At 38.6% G+C, this 27,514-nt stretch overlaps 5 protein-coding genes across 12 annotated transcripts; 3 read left to right on the plus strand and 2 right to left on the minus strand.

The window, feature by feature from the left end:
• The first annotated feature begins 480 nt into the window (after positions 1–480).
• On the plus strand, positions 481–4,354 carry tmem241 (transmembrane protein 241). Of its 2 annotated transcripts, none has more exons than XM_079661591.1 (15): positions 481–717; positions 1,317–1,363; positions 1,703–1,780; positions 1,886–1,967; positions 2,126–2,176; positions 2,403–2,428; positions 2,521–2,572; positions 2,689–2,737; positions 2,886–2,931; positions 3,108–3,143; positions 3,223–3,257; positions 3,360–3,429; positions 3,839–3,932; positions 4,078–4,142; positions 4,224–4,354. In XM_079661591.1, exons 1-15 carry the CDS (start codon positions 646–648, stop codon positions 4,285–4,287), a joined length of 867 nt encoding a protein of 288 aa, XP_079517717.1. In that variant the 5' UTR covers positions 481–645; the 3' UTR covers positions 4,288–4,354. The 2 variants fall into 2 exon arrangements, with proteins under 2 accessions (XP_079517717.1, XP_079517716.1); XM_079661590.1 differs by having other exon boundaries at positions 482–717; positions 2,099–2,176.
• A 167-nt stretch (positions 4,355–4,521) lies between these two features.
• rbbp8 (retinoblastoma binding protein 8) lies at positions 4,522–10,109 on the minus strand. Of its 2 annotated transcripts, none has more exons than XM_079661589.1 (19): positions 9,956–10,109; positions 9,515–9,640; positions 9,357–9,399; positions 9,112–9,207; positions 8,933–9,024; positions 8,653–8,725; positions 8,214–8,404; positions 8,015–8,110; positions 7,451–7,524; positions 7,243–7,310; positions 6,790–7,051; positions 6,350–6,509; positions 6,130–6,218; positions 5,857–5,977; positions 5,588–5,725; positions 5,454–5,499; positions 5,280–5,367; positions 5,057–5,198; positions 4,522–4,902 (listed from the first exon to the last, which is right to left on the minus strand). In XM_079661589.1, exons 2-19 carry the CDS (start codon positions 9,606–9,608, stop codon positions 4,802–4,804), a joined length of 1,974 nt encoding a protein of 657 aa, XP_079517715.1. In that variant the 5' UTR covers positions 9,609–9,640; positions 9,956–10,109; the 3' UTR covers positions 4,522–4,801. The 2 variants fall into 2 exon arrangements, with proteins under 2 accessions (XP_079517715.1, XP_079517714.1); XM_079661588.1 differs by having other exon boundaries at positions 9,952–10,108.
• Positions 10,110–10,630: 521 nt separating this feature from the next.
• fam168b (family with sequence similarity 168 member B) lies at positions 10,631–15,382 on the minus strand. 6 transcript variants are annotated; one of them, XM_079661672.1, is made up of 7 exons: positions 15,225–15,382; positions 13,596–13,664; positions 13,381–13,464; positions 13,076–13,218; positions 12,747–12,942; positions 12,219–12,343; positions 10,631–12,102 (listed from the first exon to the last, which is right to left on the minus strand). In XM_079661672.1, exons 2-6 carry the CDS (start codon positions 13,648–13,650, stop codon positions 12,231–12,233), a joined length of 591 nt encoding a protein of 196 aa, XP_079517798.1. In that variant the 5' UTR covers positions 13,651–13,664; positions 15,225–15,382; the 3' UTR covers positions 10,631–12,102; positions 12,219–12,230. The 6 variants fall into 6 exon arrangements, with proteins under 6 accessions (XP_079517798.1, XP_079517797.1, XP_079517796.1 ...); XM_079661671.1 differs by having other exon boundaries at positions 13,581–13,664; XM_079661670.1 differs by having other exon boundaries at positions 13,566–13,664.
• Positions 15,383–15,899: 517 nt separating this feature from the next.
• Positions 15,900–18,815, plus strand: fbxo45 (F-box protein 45). Its single transcript, XM_079661666.1, has 3 exons — positions 15,900–16,399; positions 17,331–17,687; positions 17,804–18,815. Exons 1-3 carry the CDS (start codon positions 16,073–16,075, stop codon positions 17,987–17,989), a joined length of 870 nt encoding a protein of 289 aa, XP_079517792.1. The 5' UTR covers positions 15,900–16,072; the 3' UTR covers positions 17,990–18,815.
• Positions 18,816–22,660: 3,845 nt separating this feature from the next.
• On the plus strand, positions 22,661–27,482 carry nrros (negative regulator of reactive oxygen species). The gene is made up of 3 exons (XM_079662025.1): positions 22,661–23,107; positions 24,422–24,536; positions 25,397–27,482. The coding sequence occupies exons 2-3, from the start codon at positions 24,435–24,437 to the stop codon at positions 27,350–27,352; spliced, it is 2,058 nt and encodes a 685-aa protein (XP_079518151.1). The 5' UTR covers positions 22,661–23,107; positions 24,422–24,434; the 3' UTR covers positions 27,353–27,482.
• The last annotated feature ends 32 nt before the right edge of the window (positions 27,483–27,514 follow it).

Consider the following 27,514-nt stretch of genomic DNA (forward strand, 5'->3'; position numbering starts at 1 on the left):
TGTTTTTATGTATTTTTATCCTGCATTTAAGGATTTTTTTCAAAAATAGTTACATATTTTACGTGTTTTATTTAAGAAATTACCGTTACAATTGGCCCATGAATGTTTGAAAAGTGTAGCAGTGATTTGAAATTAATCTACTAAATGTAAATACCCAGAATTAATTAAACTAACTGAAATGAGCCTGATTTCAACATTCAATACATTCAATTACTTACCATTCCTTTAAAGTTGTAATGTATTAATGTAGGCAGGCAGTGGTATTTTAATGTAGACATACAATGTGATGCCAATGAACGAGTCTGTTTGTCTTCATTATTCATTAAATACTTTCTAATTTCAGAGGACTGACATTTTACATTAAATATTGGTGTTTTTGTTTTCATACAAAAACAAAATGCCCTGCAGAAAGGGATAAATGACTCCAGCATTAGATTAAGATGCGTGACGTTCGTTTTACCAGTGAATGGTCTCCTCAAATATAGACGATCTTTGTCTCAAAACGTCTTGACGTGTCAACAGGGGCAGTGAGGGAAGTTTGCAGTCTTGACATTTTTAGTTTGAAAAGGGCTACCTGTTTTAAATGTAGTATTATTATTTTGTGTTGGGAATAATGTCCCTGCTGCAGTGTGTGTGCAGGTCAACATGCAGTGGAGGAAACACATTACTGGGCTCGCTTTTAGTATCGTTTTCGTTGTATCATATTTCACGAACAAGGTGAGTGTAAGACGATGGCGGTAACTCCAAGTACATTATTTCGGCTTATAGTTCAAATAAAAAAAATCGATATGACTTTTAACCATTATTTACAGGCACAATAGATACTTTTATTTCGCATTATGCAAGGGAAGCAATTGGCAACAAGGCAATTAGTGTGCATATAACGTTACTACCCATGTAGATAACGTGAGTTAATCCTATGAAAATTGCAATGTAACCCTAATCATGTCAGACCCTTCTCAAAAGTGCTGTCACTAATCATGCATGAACGTCACCGATTAAAAGCCACTAACTCACATTAACTAACAACAGAACAAATTCTCAAATCTTATTTTGGTAGAAAACATTTGCAGGAAATGAAGTTGTAAAAATGACACGTTTTGGATGTAGAACATACCGAATCGAAGTGTGAATGCAACCATTAATAAATATATTTACACTTAAGTTATACCATATATATTGTATTATTGTGGAAACACTACATTTCAATGGAGGTTTGGGGGCAGTGTTGGAGCATCTCCTAGTTTCAGGATGGTAACACATTGGTTTCTGTTACAATAAGCCAATGACCTGAACTATATGACTCTTTTTTTCAGTTCGTCCTGTCAGTGTTAAAATTCACATATCCGACCTTATTTCAAGGGTGAGTAGTAGCTGAAGGTAAATACTTTCATGTGGAACCTCTTTGTGTTTTATCCTTTCATGGTCATTACAGGATCTGAAGGCACCTAATGACATTTAAAAAATACTGTATATTCAACACTTGGGATGGACTAAAATGTCAAATGTTGGCCTTTTAAATTCAATCCAATTTTAGTCAGTTTAGAATCAGACAAATAGATATACAGATCACACATCTTAAAAATGTGTAATTACAAAAAAGCTTGATCTGCATTTCTTTTAAAATTGCTTGTTTGCATTCTATAAATACAAATTTCACACCCTGAAAACCTTATAAACTTATACAAATGCACGTTTTCAGATGGCAGACATTTGTTGGGGCTCTCCTGCTTCTACTCTCTGGGAAGTTTGGATGGGTGGAAATGAGCCGCATTAGCAGGTATTTTTATGAATGAATATTGTATGCCATAGGATTTGTTTTCCGCGGCTGCCAATAACCGCATGTATTAAGAGGAGCTTAACATGTTGTTATGTTGTGTTACAGATCAGCGGCTCTTTCCTGTCTTCCAGGCTCCCTCCTCTTTGTGGGAAACATTTATGCTGGTTCCAGGGCTTTATCACGCATTGTACGTCATATACAACCTTAGATAAAGTATATTTTTAACTACCTTCATTCTAAATATCCTAGTTAATACTTGCTTTACCATATACAGTTGGGATGCAGTATATCTGAAATCCTTGTCTTCTCTATACCCAGGACATTCCTTTTTTCTTCACTCTTCAGAATTCCTCCCATGTCGTCAGTTACATAATCCTGAAGGTTGTCCATAGAGAGGTGAGTGGCGTATGTGAATATATATCATTATGTGCTGTGGACTCCCTCTCTTTGTACTCCCCCATCCTATTGATTGGAGGAAAATGGAGCTCAAAGGAGGCAGACCCACCACTGCTTTACCATACTGGCCGCACACTATATTGTAAAAGCTAGAATGAGTCAATATGCTTTGTTGCAACAGGGACGAAATTGAAAAAGCGATTAAAGACCTCTTTTCTATCAACAGAAGACACAATGGCTGAAATGTATCAGGTTTGTGCAAAAATAACTAACATTAAACTCATAAATCCAAAAGATTAAATATGACCTTTGACATTTCTAAATATGCTTCTTTCTTTTTGTAGCATATGTTTCATGCTGCTGTCAGCCATCAACCTCCCGATGTACGACCCTCAGGTAATAATTCTTAATGTTCATATTATATATGATATATAATATTGTCTGCTTTTAATTAAGAATACAAGGGTGCTTTGCTATAAGAAATGACTTATGTTTACTTGCTAACTTTCCAGTTTGACATCAGTGGTTACCTGTGGGCTGTTGGTCATCTGCTCTGTGTGGGTAAGTCTTATACAGAGATGCTTTACTGATAAGTGTAAGGGCTCAAGAAAAGAGCAGCAGCCCGAGGTTTGAGCCTTGAGGGACACCACCAATAATTGAAAAAACTTTCAAAATCAGTAGAGTGTAATAAAATAATGAAATCTTTCAGGTGGATACAGAGTGTTTCAAGTTCACTACAAATCCAGTAATTTGAGGTAAGCGGAAGTACAACAATATGTAACAGCAAACATATATATTTGAAAAGGTGTTTCTTTTTTAATTCAAATGCAGTTTTCATCCTGAAGTTGTTAAACCACTCTTCTGACTGACATAAATTATCACTAACTTTAAAAAGTCACTGACAAATCTTTTTGTGATGTTTTCATTGCAGTGACCTCGAACAACAGTGCATTAACTACTTGTTTAGGTAAGAGTACATATTTTGTTTGGGTACTAATTCAGTTTAATTTCAAATGTAAACTCAACCTTTCCTCTTTTTAAAACAGTGTACTGCTTCTGGCCATCGCCGCACACCCATCAGGTATGTACGACCCCGAGCAAGATAGAAGTTGCAAAAACCTATTGTATATATTTTTTTCCTAGCAGTCAAACATTATTAGTGTAATACTTATTCACTCTATAGGTGACCTCATGGGTGCCATGGAGTTTCCCTCACTTCAATCCTACACATTTCACTGTGGCTGCTGTGCAAGGTGAGAACTTTCTGTCCATCAACACTTTTTTTTGTAAACACACCAAATGATCTTCTTTTTCTTTGTAGAGCAGCAGGTATACATCATACAGTGTCGAAACAGAACATGCTTTCAGTGCCAGTTGTCCTTTGACACAGAGCCCGGACGGTCAATGTAACCTTGTGGGATATCAAATGCACAACAAGTTAACTATTCACAACATGTCATGCCTACAGAGCCATTATTATAAGTAGATCTATGTTGGAAAGTCAAGATAATCTTTTGCTGAAAAAAGTGTATAACGTTTTTTTTAGACTTGATAAGTTTTATTTATTTTTCTAGAAGGCATTTATTTTATTTATTTATTTGTAGTTTAAGGAACTTATATTTGATTGATGTTTTCAGAATAATGAATCCTTTTATTTCACAGTGCACTGCTGGGGTTTTTGTTGTTGCTGGCCACAGTGAAACTAAAGAGTGGGTTGACCCTTGAGCACTTTGAGGTCTGGATATTTCTGTCTAAGGTGATTATAAAATACATTTGACTTAGTTTTATGTTTATTTCACGGTTAAATGAGAAGCATGTGAACTTCACAGAAGCAGCATCATAATGAACACAATCAGAACACTGTGGATCACATTTTTTGAATAGAAACTCTTTCCCTCCAGATCACCGCCATGTCCCTGTCCCCTTTTGTTTTCAACATGGACATTAACACTCCGTCTCTTATTTGGTAAGCACGTCTCCTGCCTACTTTAAATACTGAAATGTGTTGGGTTATAATCATTCCTCTAATTAGTTGTTTTGTTCACAGTGTGGTCACCAGTCATGTTGGAGAGGCCCTGCTGGTGTATTCCCAGAGAGACTCTCAGTTGTGATAAATAAGAACATTCCAGCTACGCCCAAAGACATTGTTTTCTATCAAAATAAAACTTATTTTTGTAACTTCTCTGTGCACGGACAATCTGCTCACCAAATCAAATATCTTGATATATATTGCGCCTTCTCCGTGCTCTTACTTTGCAAAACATTCCTATTAACACAAATTGGAACGGCAGCATTTGATGAATCAAAATGGATTACTGGGAATAACTTTGCACATTTGACCTCACTCCAGATATAGTCATTTTTATTTATTCAAACGTACCCAAAACATACTTAGTCACTATCTTAAGAACCTCCAATACACATAAGCCACTCAAAGAGTCTATACACATAGAAAACACTTACGACAAATAATTAAAATAGAAAAAGAAAAGATGACAAGGTGTCAACTCTCTAAATAAGATCACTGTGTAAAACAGATCCATTGCACCCTTAGCTCAATTGGTATACAGGAGTGAGCCTTTTCTGAAAATGGTTATTTTAGGGAGGCAAACATACTTTTGTTGTTTAGCTTTCTTCCTGGTTTTGCTTTAGGGGGGAGAATAACGCATTGTAGGGTTGTCTTCTCCGAGTACGAGCCTGAGGATTCTTGTCTTCCTTTATATAACCTATGAGGAAATGATTTGTCTTAGATATGTATTTTTTATGCATAATCACTTTGTACCAATGAACACATTGTAAAAAATGACCCCTGCAGGGAAAGTGTTCGTGTCTATCCTTAACACTTTCTGCTAAACCTAATAATGTAAAGAGTGAAATTACCTCGATCAATGCAGGTTTGAGTTGATGGGAATCCGACTTCCCAGAAGTTTTCAGGAGTACAAGGAGGAATGTACAGAAAGCGGTGCCTCGAGCATGCTGATAACTTTGTTTCCTTTTCACCCTCTGGGAGATGGGCGTAATACTGTTGGACATAAACATCTTTAACAAAGGAGCAGTGATAAAACATGTCATTGGTACTCAGCTTGGTGATCAAAACCCTTACAACGTCACATTCCTTGCAGGTAGTGCCCTTCAGTTTTCTTCTCTCGTCTTTCTTGCGGACCACAGCCATGTGTGCAAACGCTGGACCTCTTAAAAATATAAAATAAAGATTGTTGGAAATAAAAAATGAATTCTCCTACACTGACGACTGCAAGTCGAGCACAGAGTTTCTTACCGTGCTTTACGCCTGCTTATTTGGCTCATCGTGTTTTCATGAGGATCTTGGAGAGTAAAACAAGGACATGAACACAAGTCACATTTAGGATCTGATAATCAATATTAAACCATTTTTAAAATATGAAGTCTTACCATCATCTTCCTCCTCTTCTCCTTCCTCATCATCATCACCACCACAGGGCAGACTCCGGCCTAAGTGAGAGTTGTACTCCCCGCAAGCTGTGGTGTCAAACATCATATCCAAACTGTCATTTGCCTTCTCTCCTAGTCCTGGGAAAAGAGACAGACATGTTATCTAATTGTCATTAGAGCCCATTTGATTATTAAATCCTGTAGATAAGCTGTCAATCAAAAACATTGGCCGGTAAGCAATGATTATAAAAGCTACGGTTTGTATTCACCAGACACACTGTCTCTTCTGTCCTGGGCATTTCCTCCCCGACCCAGGAGAAGGCTGTGACTGACCCAAGTGCGGTCAGTATCAACCAAATCTGCAGGACACTCTTCCTCCTCTTCCCTTGGCTAAAATATAAGATGCAGAGAGGCGTAAGAGACACCATTTAACCAATGTATCCCTCTGAATGTTACAAAGATTTACTATTGAAAGTTTTCCCTCTTTCATACAGTGTACTGATCACAGAATGTTGAAGCAAACAGGAAGTGGTCACAGGTACCTCATCTCCTCTCCACTCACTGTCATACATGGACCGGGTGAGAGCAGGGTCCATGCTCCACATGGGCTCCACTTTAATCTTCCTTTCCCCTGTGAGAGCAGAAACAGATAGAGAGCTCACATTTAATACAAAGTGATTATAAAGAAATACCTGAAATTATACAAAAAGAAAATGATGAATTGCAAACTGAACACTCTGCCAGACACAGGACAGAACTCACCATCTTTTCCTTCAGGTCGGTTGTGTGAGGCCTTCAGATCCTGCTGAGGTGTTCCATTCCTTCTAACACTGTTCTTGTTTGCTTTAACATCTGGCTTCTTGAAAACAGGACTCAAACAGGAAACACTTGGCTTTTGGTTGAAAGTCCCATTTTGTCCTGACTGAGACAAAAATCACATGACATTTAAAAACCACATGGAGGAAATGTTTAACCCCCCCCCCCCCCCCCCCCCCACACACACACACACACACACACACACACACACACACACACACACACACACACACACACACACACACACACACACACACACACACACACACACACACACACACACACACACACACACACACACACACACACACACACACACACACACACACACACACACACACACACACACACACACACACACACACACACACACACACCTCGCTAACCTTGCTGTCGCGCAGCCCCTGCTTAAAGCTTTGATTGCTCGAAGGCGTTGAAGTTAGTTTGCCTCCATTTTGTGTGTCGGCCCCTTCCTGGTTTCCTTGTTGGTCTTTCTCTTGCAGAACACTTTCCTCCTTTTTCCGTTTTGCTTTGTTAACGGAGCCTTCCTCTGAAAACCTTTTGACACATGGGAGAAGCGACGGAGACCCTTCTGACGTGGAGTCTGGACTTTGGAGCAGCGTGGAAGAAGGACCGGAGCGGTAAGGTCTTAAGGCAGGGAAACAAATATGTTTGTGTTATAATAATGTGTTATAAGATAATTGACAGGTTGGCAGCATTCATTGCCGTTTGCTGCAGTGTCTTTTTTTACAAGCCAAAGTTGCAAAAGTCAGAACTAACAAGTTATGATTTTGATGTGATAGTTGGCCAATTTGCTGTAATATCTGTTGTCCTCTTACTTTAAATGAACGGCATACTTCCGGGGACATTTGGAGCTGCTTTGCTGGCCTTCAGTCATTTTGTTTTTCTGAGAAAAAGGAAAGAAATGGGATGGTATTAATAAGCTGTATTGGTTTTGAATCAAAGAGGATGATTCCCTTACAAAGGGCATATTCTAGGAAGTCTCTTTGACACAGACTATTCTTCACCAGTAAGAAGCCTACCTACCATGCGAGGCTTGTTGATGAGTTCAAGGCCGCAGGTTTCTGCTATAGCGTCTTCCAGATTTACATTCACATCATCTGAAAAAAAGACAGAGACCCAACAACACCTTTACAAATCTCAGAATAGATCTTCAACTTTGGAACCTAAATGTGTTATTTTTTAAACTTAAAATTAAAGAAATGCTACTAGACAAGAACACAAAAATCAAAAGTATTATCATGTGTAAATATATAATGCCTCATTTCAAATGGATAACTATGCAAGAGGTGGTTTGTATTATACTTTTCAGTTCTCATTCATTCCTCTGTGTAAAGAGGACTGAATTGAGACTTTGCAATCAAATGAACACGCCTCTCTCTCTGCAGCCCGTCGGTGATATGATGGGTGTGTTTGCGTAGACAATGTTGCCACGTGCTAATCTACGACTTCAAGTAACAGATATTTCCTAATGGGAGGAAATCAATAGGGTTTCAATTCTTGTTCTCTTAGAAAACCAAAAGTAGTCCTTTTGTATGATATTTCTTATTTCAATTTTCTTTTCTTTTTTAAAATTGGATAGAGCCATACTTGATGTTTCTGTTGTGTCCAGTTCACATGTGTTGGGTACAAGAACTTGTGCTCTTCCAGGATTCGTCACAGCATCAACATGCTCCTTATCCAGTGCTTTAAAAAAGAAAACACATTAGAAGATGTGGGGCCTTCAGACAGGAGATGTACATTAAAGGGGCCTTAGAAATGTTGGAAGTAACTTCAAAGGCAGACTGACCGCTGAACAGAGAGTTGTTAGCCTTTGGTAGAGGCATCTCTGTATAGCGGACATGTTTAATTCTGTCGATATTCTTTCGTTTCTTCAGCTTGTTTGCCACAGGCAGCGAGCTTGCCATAATAGGTGAGTCTGGGATGACGCCTTCTTCTTCTTCTTCTTCTTCTGGGGAGTTAACTTGCTCCGGCGCTGAGCTGTTAAAAAAACAACACCTGCAGTGTTTAACTGGGAACTGAAACTTTATCGTAAATGCTTTATCTGCTTCAAAACTCAGTCCGCCTGACTCAATCAAAGCAGAAGTGGAACCAGTGTGATCAAATTACCTACAGTGTGTATAGTTATCTTGGGTAGCTGATAAAAGAACATTTCATTTATTTTAACACTGACTATGTCAAAGAGAACATGTTGACAAAACATGACTGTAACATAATTATGAGCTTACCAAGAAATCTTTAATTTTTGCAGTTCAGCATGTTGTTTTCTGTTTTCATCCTCGAGGCTGTTTCTTTCATTCTCTGGTGAAAAGCAGAACACCAAGGTGTTACCACAGATGCTACCTCACTATTAAAAATAGTATGCTCTTCGCCAGGCAAGTAGCAATATGCTGTGGTAAACTGGTACAGTCGAAATACATTCCAGACCTCCTGAAGACACAGATCCCTACTTTAAATCAGTAGGTTTTTCTATCTGACTGGAATAATGGGAATCATTATTTAACTCACTCAGTTTGGCGATGAGTCGTAAATTCTGATCCTGGTTATTTTTCATGTCCTCCTTTAAGATGGCACAACGATCACACCCTCCTTCACGGAGCCTGTAAATCGTTTTATTTATTTTTTTAAGTTGCTGGTCTTTCTTTCAAACTGTTTTGAATAAAGGTTCTTGTTGTGGGGGAAGTTACCTTTCCTCCAGGAGGATGATGGCCTCCTGGAGGGTTTTGTTTTGCTCCTTTAGCTGCTGGGTGCGACTGTGAAACACCTCAAGTCTCTGAGCGTCTCTGAAGAAAAAACAAAAGCAATGACAGTTAGCTTCTGAAGACAGGACTACATTTAAAGCGACCAGTCTCACATGATGGTTTAAAGCCAGGTTCAACACTACTGATGTTATTGTCATCATCATTATTAGTTCATTAGTTGTTATACTCACAAATAGCGCTCCTTTTTCAACTTGGTCACTTTTGCCTCAAGTTCTAAAAACAGCAAAAAATGCAATGTTGAAGAGTGTGACACAAGAAATACACTTTGAAAGATGTAACTTTAGTTAACACTTTGTCTACATACAGAACATAATGGCTGAATAGTTACCTTGTAATGCATTCTGTTGGCACTCTCTGAGCTGCCTCCATAAGTCTTCAAAGGGGTCAGCTGATGTCCCGCTGCTCTGTCCTGAGCTGCTCATCCTCCATTCACTGCTAAAACACACCCTACTACCTGTAAATAAATATCTTTATCTAGTATTCATTTATGTTTCAATGTGCAAACATGTTGGTCTCTCTGTGTTATATACTAAGTAACTTTACTACAGTATACTCGATAGCATCTTACAAATCATTACAAATAGTTGGTTACAAAGCATAGGTGGTAACGTCAACTTAAAGTTAGCTAAAAGGTTAGCTTGAATCCAAATGTATACTTGTCATTCGCTATTAGTATATTTTACAACAGAAAACCCATTACTAGCCTTGAAGTTAAACATACCACACAACACGAAACACTGCCACATTTAAATGAACAAAACTTACATACATGAGTCCAATGAATACGTATCTGTTCCGTTTATAGGGGACTATACTTTTAGGTTAACTCGTTACATTTACGTTATTTTGTGCAGTACTCCCATGTTAGTAACATCAAAACAAATCCCCGCGCGCCGCATTGCATGCTGGGAAGTCTTCTTCTCCTTTCTTTTTCTTCTTCTACTGATCTGGAATATTTGGCGCCCCCTGCCGTTCAAATTGGTTTAAACCACCTACTAATACTACTATCGATAGCTCAAACAATTGGAGGACTTTTATGTTTTTTTGATATGTAGGAACCCCGTAATAAACATATATATTATTTTTTGTTGTATACAGTATGTAAGTGAATGTTAACAGTATGAGTATCTTATTCTTTAATAGCTGTTTTAATGTACAGTAGAGCATTGAGGGCGTTTGTCTGTTGTTGTCGAGAAGCATTACTCCGCCCTCATTCTAATTGGCTGCCCCAGCTGTATAAGCAACATTTGCTGTGTTCTGTTAACAGCTAATATCATGTCACCTGTAGCCTACAGTTTGAAGAAAAGGATTGTGTTATTACTACCGTGTAAACATTTATTTTTATTCACAACCTTTTTTGGGTAACTCTTACCACTATACAGTATATCTGCCAGCAAGGTACTTTTTAGGACCAAGAAGTGAATGACACAAAAGGACACAAAGATTATTCTTATATTTGTTTTATTTTTGGTCTTTCTTTATAATACAAAACAAGAACCAAAATCACAAAAATAACATTTACAAAACAGATTATTTAACCGAGGTGACTGAGGCAACATATAAAAGCATGTCTGAAACAGTGATATTGGTGGTTAGCCTGAAACCTTGAGGTAAAACAGCGAGCAATGTAAAAGGTCAGATATCTTTACTGTTTTGAATTAGTGCCTTCAGTAGTGCTAATCACGAATGAAGTTTAACAGGATAATATTTTTTCTTACATGTCCACAGTTAGCAGTGATTTTATGTAGTGCTTTAGACCTACCTAAGAACAAATTGAGTATTGTGAGATGTAGGTCGAATATTCTAGGCGCGTTGCAATATATGGCACCATTTTTAATGGTTTCTATTTTAATCCACACACACACACACACACACACGCACACACACACACACACACACACACGCACACGCACACACACACACCACTATTCCTACTCATCCATTCTCTTAAACTCTTAGCTGGGTGCAAATTATTTCTAACAACTTCCTCTACTTGTTCCTCACAAAAAGAGTGTTTCTGGCTAAAATAAGTGAATAATTGTAAAAGTATCACCCCAAAAGAAAGGAAGAAAAGCTGCTTGACACTTTTGGAAAGTTGATACTCCTGGATATAGCAGGAAAAATAAAATACTCAGAATGGTTGAGTTTTTGACTGATGGCCATTGCGACACTTAAAAAGTCCTATCTTTTCCTAAAATACAAAAATGGTAAGACAAAATGCTTGAACTGCATGACAGAGAAATAATAAAAACCTAGCCGTACTTACCAAAACACATAGCAGTGAAAATAGTACAGTTTGGTCTGCACTTCTTTGTGCAGGTATGTTTTTGCATGAATACACGTTTCTTGTCTTTCATTCTTTCACATGTAATAAATGGTCACTGGTGATTCAGCATTGCAGATTATTACTTTTTTTTTAGTTCCTTTGGATGTGCCTTTTGTTGATTTTGCATCTGTCACAGCAGGTAGATTGCGCTAGCATTACTTCATATATCTATGTATACACATGCATTCAACATCATATATATCCCCCAAATTGAAAGAAACACAAAAACTATTCCAAACTCCCTTTTTACCACTTAAGATTTTTTTTTAAGCTAAAAAACCCTGCATGACAGTCCACAAAAAAGTTTGCATGGAGGCATTGCTGTTGGATGTGAGATATGCAGCAGGTTGAAGAGGTGCTGGCGCTGGGGTTTGACATGGAATGCAGCCTTATTCCATTGAGAGGGGTCATGGGGATGGGCCTATTCTGCACCCCCGACTATCCAAATGGGCCTCTTTCTATGTATTTGGGTTTAGATTCACATTATGCTGGAAGAAGAGTAACTGGTTGCAGACACTGGCCGAGCAGGTCTAAACCAATTGCAAAAAACACTGGCGTAGAGTGTGAATGCATATCTACTGTCTTCTAACCTGCGAAGAGAACAAAATGCAGAAATACTTGATATGTGTGTTTTCAGGAAAGGTTTCAGAGAGCAGAATGTAAAGCCAGAAAGGTAACATGTTAAATATTAATGGCATGTACTCACGCTTCTCTCTCTTCACCATTGTGGGGGCACATAGCTGTAGCTAGGTGTGCCCGGAGGCCGATATGTGGGCATCGTGACTTGGTGAGGGTTAACAGACGCTGGTGATTGAGTCGTCAACAAAGTTCCTGAGAATCAAAGTGACCACAGAATGAAAACAGGTCTTATACGATAATAAAATATATATTTTCACTACGAAGAATGGGACCAAATGTACTGAAGGTCTAAATATTGGTGTAAAACTTGGCATTTATGATTTAACCACAAGGAGGTATAACTTCAAATGTAGCATCTTTACAACATATTATACGTTTGAAACGGAATAGAGTTTTTATTTTAATTTTAAATCAATCCTTTCCGGTGTACGAGCTCAAAACGGTTTATTTTATACAAACCAGCTGTAGTTTTTTTTTTTCAAACGTTATGAACTAAATGTTGACATAATGCTGATCAAGTGTAAAACTCTGTTTGCTGGTCCAGTCAAGTGTTTGGAAAATGTTTACACCAACCAACCCTTTAATCGATGCTCACCAGCTGACATGGCCATGGTGGTGCCGGCTACCATCCCCATGGCGACGCTGTTGTGGCGTTGAGGATGCATTTGGGGGGTATACATGGCAGCATGCATCCCATTCGGCTGGACCACTGTAGTGTGATGGATAACATGAGGCGGGGCAGCATACAGGGGCTGTGTGTAATAAGCGCCTTGTTGTTGTGAAGGTATTAGCTGGAAGACAAAAAACATGTTACATTCAAAAGTTCCAAACAAACAGCAGTTTAAATAGATTTAAACCAGACAGAAAATACATTGAAGCAGCAATATCATGATAACCGAGAGCTAAATGTAAACTCACACTGACCTGTGCATAGGGGTTCTGTTGGGGGTAGGTGCTCCTGACCGGGTACATAGCAGCTTGGTATGGGTTGGGTGAGGAGGAGTAAGGTGGGACAGTCCCATTGTTGGGAGAGCAGGACATTTTGAAAGGAGTGCCTGGAGCATAGCCTGGGTGGGAGGAAGACATTTAAGTTACTGATAATTCAATTTAGTGACACTTACAGTAAGTGGGTGTGACCTACATACAACACGATCAAATCCTTGCTCTAGCACTGACTTGTCAAATCTCCATTAGCTTATGTCATACACGCAGTAATAACATGTTCTTACCGCTGGGGAAGGCTGGGTTTCCTCCTGCATAGATATTGGGATTGTATGGAGGAGCTGCTGTTGCATAGCCAACAGGGAATCCAGCTACCATAACCAAAAAGAGATCAGAAAGTCAATCATTGAAAATGTTCTTGATTCCTGGATATTTTTGTGAAGTGAAGATGTTTGTTTAAAAAATTACACACAGCAAATGAAATTACCTGGGTATGCCATACCCTTAGTATTGGTAAATGGGACCCCTGCTGCTGCAGGGTTGTAAACCGGATTCATAATGGACACAGATGCTGCAATAAAAGAAACATAGAACATGATTTTCAGAGATAGACAAAAATAAAAAAAATAAAAGGAAAGATCATCTGGGTAAATATAGCACTGATTCATGAGTCAAGTAAAGCTGTTCACCATCAAGGCTGTTCAAAAAGCATCACAGTTTAATCTGTAGGTTAAACAGATCAAGCTGAAATGTTGACATTCCCCTGATGCTGCTGGTGCCAAGTGGCTCGTCCATATGCCAACACTTAGCATAGACAAGTCATGACATTTTAGGGACTGCAATGGTTAAATAAATCATAATGTGTGTATGGACATGATATTATCTGGTGAAGAGAACAGTGAGGAGGACTGCTGGTGCATTGATAATGTGATATGACCTTCACAGGTCATAGTGACACAAAATATGTCTTTATCTATTATGTCTCAAAGCATTTCCAGCACATAAAAAGCTTGGCATTATTCTTTTCTTCCACTTAACTGTGACTGTTATTTATCTGTAATGTTGTACAACGGCCTAAACAGAACATCTTAAAATATACATCCTATAATACACATTTTGTTACTTTTAGTAAAACACAATCCTATACATTTATTCATTAAAATGTCACATTTGTGTAGCAGAAGTTTTAAAACGTCCATTACCAGAGGAAGCCCTGACTTCACATGATGCTCATTAGTTAAAAAAAGAAAAGCACTCAGTGTTGCCCTCTAGTGGTGATCCCAATAACATTACATCACTTTGCAAGTCTGCTGATCCAAGGACAATTCCATCAGTGAAGAACGCACTACGTTAATACTTCATTTCATTTAATATGAAGGTAAAACTAAAACCATGACACAACCATTTACACAGAGAACAATATTTGCACTGTCAAGGAGCGGTTACTACAAACTCGAATCTATTTTAAAGTAAGAGGTTTTTTTATGGAAACCGCAAGGATACATATAACCTCATAGTGTACAACAATCTCTATCATCCTATCTCCAAATTGAAAAGACATGCAAAACTGTGACCAGGAAAATGTCAGCTATAAAGATCGTGGTGTTCTTTCCTACCACCAAAACCAATGAGCGAGTGTGACGCAATACTAAATTGATATGTATTTTTCTTATTTTTTACAAAATGCTGATTGGTTATAAGAACGATGTTCCTTCCAGTAAGCATTGCTAATAAAGATGTGTTTGTGTTTTTTCATGTGATGTTAGATGCATTGCCTGCAAAAATAAAGATGGCAACCTTTAAGTAGAAGAATTTCGAAAGGTGAACGTAGCGGGGCTTTGTTATCATTAGCTAGCTCGGCTCACACGCCTTATAGCGGCACGACGCGCCGTTAGCTACGCATGTTAACCATTGCAGGTTGGTCATGGTGTATAGCCTGACCTGGTAATCACCTGTCTGACCGCAGAAAAACATCGGACTGTCCCCGGACAGCAGCCAGATGGGGCAGCTTGTCAACAGGCCGCATAGCACAGGAGGCAGGCAGCCCGACAGCTGTGCTCTGCAGTAATTCCTGTCCCAACACTACCGAAAACACATATTCTTATCCAGCTAAAAAACCACAATAACTTACTGTTAACTGCTCTGAACGTATGGTGGTTTCTTCCTTCGGTCTTCTGGTGTAAAATGTGAAATTTTACGCTAGCTGGTGTTTTGCTCCCAGATGCTTTACTGAACTCTTTTGAGCATACGCGTCACTTCCGTGTAGTGTCACGTGGTATGTGAAAATCTCTTGAATATAAAACACATTTGCTTTATCAGTTCAATTGTGTTCTTATTGCAATGTGTATTTGTTTTCGTCTCTATGCAATAATGTGTTTTTTCCCCAAATGTTCCTCAATGCAAGCACAATCTCTAACAGGGTTAATTATCAAAAATAAAATGACGTAACCGGCCACAGATACAATTTGCAAAGCAATGCGATTCATATTTAGTATGGTACCTTTACGCAGTTTTTGTGTTCGACACAGTCGCAATACGTTGTTCTTGCAATAATATAATGTGCAATAAACATAACTGCAACATTATTGCAATTCTCCGCGAGCTTATTATTGTGTCTACTCAATGGTCCTTGAAGACACATACAATATATTTTATTTTGTGAAATTATTCACTTTATCTGATAACTCGTAAATACCTGATCTGACAATATCCTTAACACTTTAGGTAAACAGCACTTATATCACTTAAATGTCATGTTTCTTTAACAGCATTATAATTATTTATTTTTGCTCTTCAAGGACCTTGACGCATCGTTTCCATTCAGCCATTGAACTGGGAGAGTACGGTTGTAGTTTCATTGCGACCTGAGTGCGATTTTATAGGTAAAATGGTGCTATTTAAGTTATATTAGGAACCATTTTACGTTGTCAGGTGAAACTATTCGGTCGACTGGTTTAGTCGTTAAAGAGCAGGGGCACAATGTCTGGAGCGGCCGGTGGAGGAGGAGGCTCCTCCTGTCAGGGCGCAGCAGCGGCAGCCAGTTGCAGCTCCGCCGGCTCTCCCTACGCTGCTGCAGCCGGAGGAGGCGCAGGGGTGGCCGGGAGATTACCAGCTCGGGTCCTGGAGCATGTTTTCTCGTATTTGGAGCTCTCCGACTTAATGCGTTGCACTTTGGTGTGCTGGCATTGGAACAATATCCTGGCGGATGAAAACAGCGAGGTGTGGCGCAGCCTCTGCAACCGGTCTTTAAGCGATGAATCTATGCGATCTGACATCCTGTGCAACCTGCCGACCTACAGGGGGAAAGTAGGTTCAATATATGCCGTTGTTCTCTCGGGCTGGGAACACCTTGATTGATTATAAAAATCTGCCTATCTGGTGCTACCTTTGTTTTGCAAACACCTTCACGTAGCGTTGCTGATAATGTGGTTCACTTAAAATTAAAGTGTATGTTTGCTGAAAACCGAAATCCAACGTGCATATTCCTATTTAAGGTCTGATGTAGGGATTTAAATGTCTTAATCCTTTGTGTTTTGTTGTCATTCGCTCTCATTAGGTCATGGAAACCTTTTTTATTTCAGGCCCCAATAGTGAGGTCACTGTTATTGTTTACTATTATATTGCGTAAGTCTATGTACTCTATGGAAGACCAAATATATAGTGAATCCCTGTTTTAGAGTATGTAGAATAACATGTTGATATATTAAATGATTCAATATGCCAATAGAAACCTATGGATTTGATTTTGTGACCAATGAAGCTGCTGTAAATCACTTGCTACCCTTGACAATGAAACATCCAAAACAAATATTAGATTGAGGCTTTAATCTGAAGATATTGATCAATTTATCTCAAATAGTGATTTTTTTTAAATGTATTTTACCTTTATTTAACCAGGATAGGTCTCATTGAGATTAAAAATCTAATTTTCAAGAGAGTCCTGGCCCAAGAATGGTGTGGGCAATGTGATAGTTGCCATAATCATGTACTTATCAAATTAATTTTACAGAAGCTTTGAGCTCCAAAACCAACACTGATGCAACACATTATGTACTAAAGCTAAAGTACTTTGTTGATGCAAGCATCTAGGTACAGGATATTTTTGGACTTTCCTTTTTAACTGTAGCACATTCTAAAATATGATGTTATGATTGTGTGTTTATATTTTAATATGTTTGCACCACTGTAATGCCATTAACATCAGACTCTCTCCAACCTTAATGTCTGTCCACTACAGCTCAAGGCCTACCAGTATGCTCTGAGCTCCCACGACTGCTCCCGCAATGTTTACGTGAAGAAGAACGGCTTCACCCTGCACCGCAACCCTATCGCCCAGAGCACGGATGGTGCACGAGGTAAAATTGGCTTTACGGAAGGGCGGCACGCCTGGGAGATCTGGTGGGAAGGCCCTCTTGGCACCGTGGCAGTGATCGGCCTGGCCACCAAGCGGGCGTCCATGCAGTGCCAGGGCTACTTGGCCCTGCTGGGCAGCGATGACCAGAGCTGGGGCTGGAACCTGGTGGACAACAACCTGCTTCACAACGGGGAGGTCAACGGAAACTTCCCCCAGTGTAACAATGCACCAAAATATCAGGTAGGAGTTTTTATTTTTGTACCCTCTTCAGATTGTAGGTCTATGAATAGAGTGGAATCATTTATGTATTCATTATTTGCCATTTTTGTAACCCTGTAATGTGTGTTGGTCCGCAGATTGGAGAGAGAATACGAGTGATTCTAGACATGGATGACAAGACGCTAGCCTTCGAGAGGGGTTTTGAGTTTCTTGGAATAGCGTTTCGTGGACTACCCAAAGCCTGCCTGTTCCCCGCTGTCTCTGCAGTATACGGCAACACTGAGGTCACCATGGTGTACCTGGGAAAACCTCTAGACGGCTAGCAGCAAACATACCTGTGCCACCATAAAACTCACAGTCCACTGGCAGGACTTTCTCTGGCAACTGACCCTGTTTGTTGCATCGTTTAAAAGGTTTTGGAGTCCAGGGGGTCGTGCTCCTTCCAAGCTGAATACTATTCACACACACAGAGAGAACTGTTGACATTTCTACTACTGCTCAATATAAGGAGGCAGTTTTTTTGACTGGACAAACTACAAGAAAAATGAATGTGTCTGAGACATTTTTCTGTATCAACGTGGAAGTGTCCACTTTTACAGTTTAGCTGCTGGACTGTTTTACTTACAGGATAGGGGGAACATTATTTAATTTTGTGCGATCATGGCTAACAGTGCTGAACATTTCCTTGAGATTTTGTGTCTGCTTAAATAAGGCCAAAACTATTCTAAAATGTGGCAAATACTTTAAGACATCTTATTAACAAGTGAAATAGTAGTTGTTATGAATTGCCATCTGTTGTATGAGTTTATAGAACCAGCTCATCGTGGATTAACACTTCACCTATACTTGATGAGTGGAATATAGTAGTTATATGCCAAATCAATGTGACCTGATGTTATACTTTGAAAACTAAGAGGACATGCGGACCAACTGTCATGCATGTGCATGGAGTATACCATCTGACATTTTAATATACCCATTCAGTAACGGTGTAAACTATACCTGTATCATGTTAATGCGAGTCCTTTTTAATGTGCTACCGTAGTATTACACACTATTTATTTCTTGGTTTTATCTATGGTACTATAGTTACTGTATGGTAATAAGGCCTGAGAATAAAGTCTACATTGGTGCCACTCTTAGAATTAAGATGACTGGATGTCTGATTATGCACGACTGTCCAATTACACTACATGTTTCCATCCAATGTTATATTCATCTTAATAAAACTCTCAATTATATATATGCTAGCACCCAGTTTTAGACGCTGCATAAAGTTAATGTCAGAGTAAATGTGTACTTATGTTTTATTTACCACTTCTAAATCTGATCACTTCTAAAACTTTCCAATTTTCATGTGTGCATGGATTAAAGCAAAGGATTAATTAGCATAACCATGTAGTCAGAGGTGAATATTGCAACATCTGTGTGTCTAATCTTACCTTAATTATTATCTTTACTCACTTACAAGTCTAGCAGCAGAAGTTAAGTGGCAATGTGCAAATACTACGGCCATTTTGCATGTCAGGAGATTCAAAAGAAAAGAAGCATTAAAAAATAGTAATTTTACTTTTCCAGGCACCATATCATTACTGCGTGCACATACGTTGTCCGACCTGTGCAAACACGCTGCAACAGCCCAAAACATTACGTTAGGAGAAACGTTCTGCACCCTCCAAAGCAAAGAAAATAAAGAAACAAATGTCAAAAAAGTAATGCAAATAAAGAAACATCCTCACCAACATGTAGCATTTAGAAAACATTTGCCAACTTGATGAAAGATGCGCAGGGTTTACTTAAAGCGCTTTGCATTTCTAGCTGCTTTGTGCTGCTTTCGCACATTTGCACGGGTCGTCCACAATATAAAACACGGTATAATTACAGGAAAAGGCTCCCATTGTTATAACAATATAGCAGTCCAACACCCTCAGCGACACTAACAGCCTAGTCATATTTCCCTGACAATGTATGGCATGAAAAATAACTTTAATTTGTCATTTTTGCAAACACTGAGGTTCTGACACTTTAACCTTAGTTGACTTAATGTCTCACACTGCCAGAAAAATCCTCTAGTACTAAGAGCAAAAACAAGCAGTTTTTCTTTTTTTAAATAGAAAGAACATCCGCATGACTCATAATTGTGGATTAACAGACAGAAATAAAGCCCCTCCACCTACAGGAGATCAGCCCTCACCAACAGGAAATAAAAGGAGACAACATCACAGCACTGGACAAAGTGCTCTGCTGTGATCTCAGACGGTTACACTTTAATAAATGATTGATTGAATACAGTATGTGCTGCCAATGCTAAGAGCTTGGCTGCCTCGGTATGTCTGCCTATTTGTCACTTTCAAAGACACTGCGTATCTGCTATTACAGAGCATTACCTAATATCCTGACATTCTGCGTTGTGACCCTGAACGTCTCTCTGCAGACTGTCCGTCTGTCTGTCAATGTGAGCCTCTCCATCCTTGATCGTTTTAACCAACTGTCTGTCAGTCAGTCATCTTTCGTGTTGGGCTGATGATCTCATGTCTCGATTTCTCAAATTGATGTCAATGTGGAGGTTAGCACAAAAATAATTCCACACCTCTTCTGTTGCTAACTGTGCAAACTAAATGCAACAGCTCTAAATACCAGATTATCATACGTACTCGCTTTTTATCTATCATTTCATATATTAAGAAGAAATGCAAAGCCATTTAAATACCATATAACAGTCCTATTTACACCGGCAAAACTAGTTTCAAATATTCAATATATCCTGTTTACACAAGAGGGCAGTAATACTCCGGTGCATGTTATGAATATACCCTTGCAGCAAAAGAAAATTCTGGTCATGTTCACGATGACATTTCAAGAGGACAAAGGGTCTTCAGTTTACTTCTTTAGTAAAAATCAAGCCGTTTTTTTTCAAATTGCATCAGTTTTCATTAACTGAACGAATACATTAATGAATGAACGAGTGAATTGTATAGTTACACAGCTCAAATATTATAATACATATAATATACGTTAGAAAGATATTAGGAGGAAGATAGGAATTACATTTGCTGTTGACAGAGACTACTGTTAAGAAAACCGATGAAAAAGCAAAAACTAAAAATGTAAACAATAATCTTCATTATTGTGTATTTATTGATTCATGTGTTGTAATGTCAGTTCCTTTGGCTGTTGTCTTTTGAATTGGATTTTCTTTACTGCAGGCTGTGAGTAGACCACCCCCCATGGGACTTTACACCCCAAGAGGCACTCTCACCACATCAGCCCTTAAAAATAGAACACTAATTTGTATACTGCACCAGGCCTTAATATGTCCTGAAACAGATAAATCATAGAGAACCGAGTTCACAAGTGTGCCCACATGTTTTCACCAAACGTCCAGAGTGTGCTCCGAAACAAGAATTACACAAGTGACACGCCACAACTGGGAGGTAATATGATGACTTTTAAGTAGTCTTTCTGGACCCTCGTACGTTTCCTATCATCGGGATAATCACCATTTGTCATGAAGGTAGAAGACTCCTGTCTGACTCTCTCATGTTCTCACTTCTTATCGCAGAAGTATTTTCCTGTGGGCCTGTAACAGAAAACTCAACACCTTCCACCGTGAGCTGGTTAATTTCAGTTTCAACAACGATTCAGTCAACAGTATTTCATTCATGTGCACCATGGTGTGGTTTGAATGATATCCTGTAATAAAGAAATGGTTGTTAACAATAGCCATCACCTCACTTCAATACGGGCAGACCTTGAGATTTTATTAAAATGTTTACATCAAATTGTGTAATGTACTGAAGTAAGTACTTAAGTATGATATTATGGTACTTGAACTTTATTCCATTTAATGCTACTTTATACTTCTACTCCACTACATTTCAGAAGCAAATATTATACGGCTTACATTTATTTAACAATATCAGTTACTAGTTACTTTACATATTGAGATGATAAGCTATATTAAATATAAATAAACAAATACATAATCTATTAAATACAATTGTAGCAGTATATAAAGTAATTCAATTAGCTCAACCTTTACCATCTGTGATGAACACATTAACGCATCAATAATAATCCAGTCATTTATTATATATACTTTTCAAAAAGGACAAATTTACGTACAATAAGTACTTTTCTTTTTGGTTCTTTAAGTATAGTTGGATGACAGTTAAGTAAGTGAGTTAGATTTAAAATGCACGACTTTTACTATTAAGTGTTTTTACAATGAAGTATTTCTACTTTTGCTTAATAAGTAACATATCTGAGTACTTCCTCCACCTCTGCACACTCCATTATTTTGCTTTTAAACCGCAGCAGCTCGTAACACTGTACAAATTCCAATGTGCATATATGAATTGGGTGATATATTGGCAGAAATGGAATACATTATTAATTGGAGTAAATAGCCTGAAACCTAAAAGTGATTTGTTTACCACTATCTTATAATGAGCCCTTCATATTCCTCTTTATGGAGTTTTAATATGTTATACTGCCATGTTTCTACAGTAGCTCAGAACATACACATTAAACAAAAAAAGGCATTTTTACGTTACCATAGGGCAACTTAGGGTTCTTAGATTCTACTAAATCCTCCACACTGGACCTTTAAGAGTATCACACAACACTTTACCTCCGTATGCAGTCAACGATTAATAAATGTTGTCGCTACCTAAACTTAAAATAGGCCAGAAGTGAGAGGTTGAGATGTCCTGTGTGAAAACAGGAAGGCATCACCAACAAATCAACCATTGGTGCTGTTCCCTTTTCCCTCCCCCATGGGTTACATCTAAGAAGTTTACAAATGGAGTTTGTTGCAGTGATGCGGTTTGTTTTTAAATTGTGTTTTTCATTAATCAACTTCTTCTCTAAATGATGTTTTGATCCAGAAGCATCGTGAGGCTTGAACATACTCCCTTATACTCACAGACTGGAGTGTATCTGTGTGTCGCGTGAAGGTTCAACAGGCCGAATATCAGGCAGGAAGGGTGTGTTTGTCGAGTGGTTTCCTCTCTAGTAGCTTGGCTGATCCGAAAAAGCTGAGGGTGTGAAGGGTGTGCACTGCTAAGGTTTTTGTGGTTGCAGTTGCGCTGTCAACCTTAAAGGTGCATGCACGACAACTGTCTTGGAGTGTGTGTGATGGGAAACAAAAAACAAAGAGGCTTATGCTGTGCTGGTTGAGAGCTGTTGAGCCTGCACTCGCCTTCCTGTGGCCCCTGCCTTGAGAACCTCTTTCTGATTTCAGCTTGTCCATGTGACTCGGGTTTCCGCTGCTTGCCTGCTTCCGTGAATAGTAAAAAGAGGTATTGGTGTTTCTCTCAGAGCAGAGGAAGGCAGCTGAACCTCACACACGAGAACACACTCTGCGACAGCGAGTCAACCAGCGATATGGTCAGGGATCAACCGTCAGTGGCTTGGGAAATCCACACCTAACCACCACAGTAAGTACATGCACCTTGCACTCAACTAGTACTGCAGTATGCGCTGAGGCTACGGCTGCGTGATTTATCTTACATTTGAATGTTGAATTTAAACTCTTTTGTCTTTGGTGCATTTGCGAAGTATATCATATCAAACATCTGCTTTTGTGCATTATACAAATCTTGCTTATTTTGTATAGGATGTCATAAAGAGTCGTTAAAACTCTTAATGGCATCCTATACAGAATGTGTATCAATGTTGTTAATGTGTCATTAGAATGTCCCCAAATTGCTTGTATCGCATTTGAGCACTATCGTTGTGTAATGGATTACTCTCTACTAAAACTCCAAAGTTGGAATAAAACAAATGGCCCAATGTTATCTTAATTTATTTATGCAGATTTCTTGTTTTAGATTATATTATTCAATTAACTTATTTCATTTTGTGTCATTATTCAGATGCATGGGACAATATGCTATTTTGTGCAATTTTAATTGCAAAATAAGCGTTGATTATATTGTATCAGTATTAACGGCACGATGGTTTATATATGCAAGTTATGTTGTGCACAAGAATGTAGTTAACTACTTTTAGCCCTGCAAAATGGGAAATATTAAATATTTATTTCAATAGTTTAGCATAAAACAAAAGTAAATGGTGGTCAAATATTGTTTTTCAAAACTCGGAGTAAAATCTCATTAATAATACCCCCCAAAACAGGATAACAGCACTGACGTTAACTCATAGATTAACATGCGTGCAGGCCAAAAAGGAACACAAGGCCCCCATATTCAGTGTATTTCACAACCTTCTTAAAATAGAAATTGGGGACATTTTACAAAATGTCCAGCTGCTGTTTTTTCAGGAAGAAATATGATTGTATAGAGAATATTCATATCATTAACAGACTTCCGCAATGGAAGGCGCATGAACTGGACACAGTCAGCACATGTTTGTCAGGCCATATTTATAAGTTCAGGGTTGCAAAAAAACTATTGAAATAATTGGCTCAAGTCGAGAGAAATGTTTTAAATATGCCTAAATTAAGAAAAACTCAAGTTAAAAAGATAACAAGTATAAAAGTATACATTTGTTTTGTTGCGTCATCATTGCTCTGACCTCCCCAACGCTCTCCCCAGTTCAATCATATATTTACAGTGAAGGAATTGATCAACCACACATATTTGCTTTTTAAAGACATAGTGCTACTTTTCAAATGTCATGATACTATGATAATCATTAGATGCAAGTTTTAAAAGTATGGTTTTAAACTGAGGAACAGCAAGGCTAACCCCCCCCCCCCCCTCTCTCTTTTTCTATATCCTTGTCAACAGTGAGGATGTTAAAATGCCAGTCAACAGGATCAATCACATCCTGCTTTGCTTGTTACACATGTGGACAATCCTGACTTCAGTGTCAAGTCACCCACAACACAGCATATGCCAGCTGGTAAGATGTCTCTCTTTTATACATTCTACTTAATAAAAGCACACATTGAAATGAACTTAAGTCTCATTAACGTAGCTCGACATATGAAGTAAATCTGATGAAAACGGCAAACCTATTCATGTTTTTTTATTTTTTATAAAAACATTGCCACTGGTATACAGACTCAGATGTAAAGCTTGGTTAAAAGATTTTTTTTTTAAACGTTTCCATTACAACACTCATATATTATAATGCTGCATTCAGTGCATATCAGATGTTCTGTAAAGATGAGAACTGAGACTAAAAATGGTCATGTGAACATTTTGCAGCAATTGATATTTTGTGGGGATATTTTGTGTGCTCTGACATTTGCCACTTTTGCTCATCAGGCAAAGTGAGTAAATTACTATGTGATTCATCAAAGTTGGATATCAAAAATATTAAAATTATTTGTAATTTCCACAACAAAAAAAAAATTGTATCTAAAAAGCCTATGTACCATACGTACTATACGCCATACTGCATACATGTACTTTAGTCTGTGTCACTACTTCACATTTACAGAAGGGATTTATTGGAAGTACGCTTTATTAATGACATACTCACTAAATAGTGATAAAGTCTCTATTTATTAAAGTAAATCATTCTTAATAATTCAGGTTTGATCTGGAGGCTGCAAAGGTTAACCATAGCTGAATTATATTGACAGTTTAAATCCTATAGATAACTTGAATAACTTTTCTCAAATAAGAATTCCCTGCTATACATTGCAAAAAACATTTGTTGACAGTTTGTGGATCAAAGTGGTAGACATTTGCCAAAAACAGACATACAATTTACACAGAATCTTAAAGGTATGTGCTCTTATCTTGTCTCCGCAGATACAAAGGACGGCTGTCTGCAACAATGGCAGTCTCTCCTCTGTGCCTGCAAGACTCGCGAAGGACCTGGAGGAGCTTCAGCTCAACCACAACAACATTAAAACACTAAAGAACAATTCTCTCCTCAATTATCCCTTACTAAACACCTTGAGCTTAGCTTGTAATAGTTTAGAACAAATTGAATTAAACACTTTTCAAGACTTAAAGTTGTTACAAAGCCTCAATTTAGCCAAAAACAAACTTCATGTTGGGTATGAAGAAACCAGCCATGCATTAAAGACTCTACCCAGGCTAAGAGCTCTGGATCTATCTGAGAATGAGCTTAATGATGAAATGATAGCCACTCTCCTCCAAAATCTGACATCCCTGGAGTACCTCAATCTTTCCGGAAACGTCTTGGGGAGACTGGATGAGATGTCGTTCAGTGATCTGCACCAACTCAAAGAACTGGACCTACAGAGGAACATCATGTACGAGATTGCTGGCGCCTTCGACAGCAATCCCAAACTCCAGCGGCTCAACCTGGCCTTCAACTATCTGCTTTGCCTGACAGACTTCCACACGACCCAGCTGGTGGTCCTCAATGCCAGCCACAACTTCATTGAATGGTTCAGCTCCAGACAGGACCTTAATGACACGTTCCTGCTAGAGACGCTCGATCTATCAGATAACAGACTGTTCTTCTTTCCTTTCTTGCCTAACCACAGCCACTTGCGGAATCTTTACCTATCCCACAACAACATTAGGTTTTACGAACACTTGGCAGACAACAGCACATTGCCGAACTCCACAACAACTGTTGAGTTCTACAATATGAACAAGTATTCGGGCAACGTGACGGCCCAGCTGTGGGATGAGAGCATTCATGGAGACATCGCATCTCTAGAGATTTTGGATCTAAGAGGGAACCAGGTGCAGTATTTTCCTCACGGATTCATCCAGAAAATGCCTGTTCTGTTGAGACTTCAAATGTGCACAAACTGTCTGGAAACCTTGAATCTAACCTCTGAACAGTTCTCTGGCAGCTTGTACGAGTTGGACGTTAGCAACAACAGGCTGAACCAGATCGCAGCAGATGTAGGTATGCTGACAGCTCTTGGAAATCTGACATACCTTAATCTCAGCCTGAACGACATTAAGTTGTTACCCTCTGGATTATTTTCCTCATTGCCAAGCCTCAGGTCAGTGGATCTGAGTTATAACAACGTTGGCTTTTGCCTTCCTGAGAAATCTGAGACTAAAACAGACAATAGTACAACTTGCGTGGATTGGAAAAACATTGCATCCTTAAGGCAGCTTTTCCTTAAAGGTTGCAACCTTGGAATAATTCCATCATCTGCATTCACTGGGTTGTCTCTAACGCACCTGGAACTGTCAGACAACCCTGGAGTCATTGTCCAAGAGTCACTAAAAGGTCTAAGAACATTACAGCATCTAGGTTTAGGAAACACTTACATACAAGACTTTGACTTCTCCCATTTCCAAAGCCTGAAGTCTTTAATCATTTCCGGTAACTATCTTTCCCATCTTCCCCCTTCCCTTCTTAATCTCGATTTAAAAGTGCTGGATTTGAGGGACAACGAAATGTCCACTATTCCCTCAATTCAGGCCAACGCATTAGCCCAGAAACTGCACACTGTTTTCCTAACAGGAAATCCGTTCAACTGCTGCCAAACCGAATGGTTCTGGACATTTGAAACAACAAAGACTATCAATATGGTCGGACAATCAGACATTGAATGTGAGGATCTCATCCAAATGAGATACAGAGTGGAGCACTTTCAGCTATTTGTGTGTAATCAGACAGAAAGGGAATCTACATTGTGGTACATTCTGCTTTTTGTACCTATCTGTCTTTCTTTTGTTGGCATATCAGTTATTGTTCTCCTCAGCTCTAAGCCCAAAATGATACCAATGTCAATCAAAAAGAAGTGCCTGAAGCCAACATCCTACTGATACTTTATAAACCAAAACAAAACCATGTTGTGTACAGTATATTATTAATAAATTCAACTGAATGTATTTTGGAAATAAATTCAAGTCATTGTAATGAAACAATCATTCTATGATATGTATTTGAGCAAAAGACTATTTACTTTTTTACTTTGTGCAGTGGAA

The sequence above is a fragment of the Notothenia rossii genome, assembly GCF_949606895.1.
Source record: "Notothenia rossii genome assembly, chromosome: 12".
NCBI classification, from domain to species: Eukaryota; Metazoa; Chordata; class Actinopteri; order Perciformes; family Nototheniidae; genus Notothenia; species Notothenia rossii.

What these genes read in the sequence shown, in the direction of transcription:
- tmem241 (XM_079661590.1), top strand. Translation starts at nt 646, where the DNA reads ATGCAGTGGAGGAAACACATTACTGGGCTCGCTTTTAGTATCGTTTTC. An exon ending in TGCATTAACTACTTGTTTAG is followed by an intron (nt 3,144 to 3,222) that starts GTAAGAGTACAT and finishes TTTTTAAAACAG; the next exon opens with TGTACTGCTTCTGGCCATCG. An exon ending in CATCGCCGCACACCCATCAG is followed by an intron (nt 3,258 to 3,359) that starts GTATGTACGACC and finishes TTCACTCTATAG; the next exon opens with GTGACCTCATGGGTGCCATG.
- rbbp8 (XM_079661589.1), bottom strand. Translation starts at nt 9,608, where the DNA reads ATGAGCAGCTCAGGACAGAGCAGCGGGACATCAGCTGACCCCTTTGAA. An exon ending in TTGAAAAAGGAGCGCTATTT is followed by an intron (nt 9,208 to 9,356) that starts GTGAGTATAACA and finishes TTTTTTCTTCAG; the next exon opens with AGACGCTCAGAGACTTGAGG. An exon ending in ATCATCCTCCTGGAGGAAAG is followed by an intron (nt 9,025 to 9,111) that starts GTAACTTCCCCC and finishes AACGATTTACAG; the next exon opens with GCTCCGTGAAGGAGGGTGTG.
- fam168b (XM_079661667.1), bottom strand. Translation starts at nt 15,067, where the DNA reads ATGTTTTTCTGCGGTCAGACAG. An exon ending in AAACCCAGCCTTCCCCAGCG is followed by an intron (nt 13,219 to 13,380) that starts GTAAGAACATGT and finishes CCTCCCACCCAG; the next exon opens with GCTATGCTCCAGGCACTCCT. An exon ending in CACCATGGCCATGTCAGCTG is followed by an intron (nt 12,344 to 12,746) that starts GTGAGCATCGAT and finishes TTTGATTCTCAG; the next exon opens with GAACTTTGTTGACGACTCAA.
- fbxo45 (XM_079661666.1), top strand. Translation starts at nt 16,073, where the DNA reads ATGTCTGGAGCGGCCGGTGGAGGAGGAGGCTCCTCCTGTCAGGGCGCA. An exon ending in TGCCGACCTACAGGGGGAAA is followed by an intron (nt 16,400 to 17,330) that starts GTAGGTTCAATA and finishes TGTCCACTACAG; the next exon opens with CTCAAGGCCTACCAGTATGC. An exon ending in ACAATGCACCAAAATATCAG is followed by an intron (nt 17,688 to 17,803) that starts GTAGGAGTTTTT and finishes GTTGGTCCGCAG; the next exon opens with ATTGGAGAGAGAATACGAGT.
- nrros (XM_079662025.1), top strand. Translation starts at nt 24,435, where the DNA reads ATGCCAGTCAACAGGATCAATCACATCCTGCTTTGCTTGTTACACATG. An exon ending in AACACAGCATATGCCAGCTG is followed by an intron (nt 24,537 to 25,396) that starts GTAAGATGTCTC and finishes TTGTCTCCGCAG; the next exon opens with ATACAAAGGACGGCTGTCTG.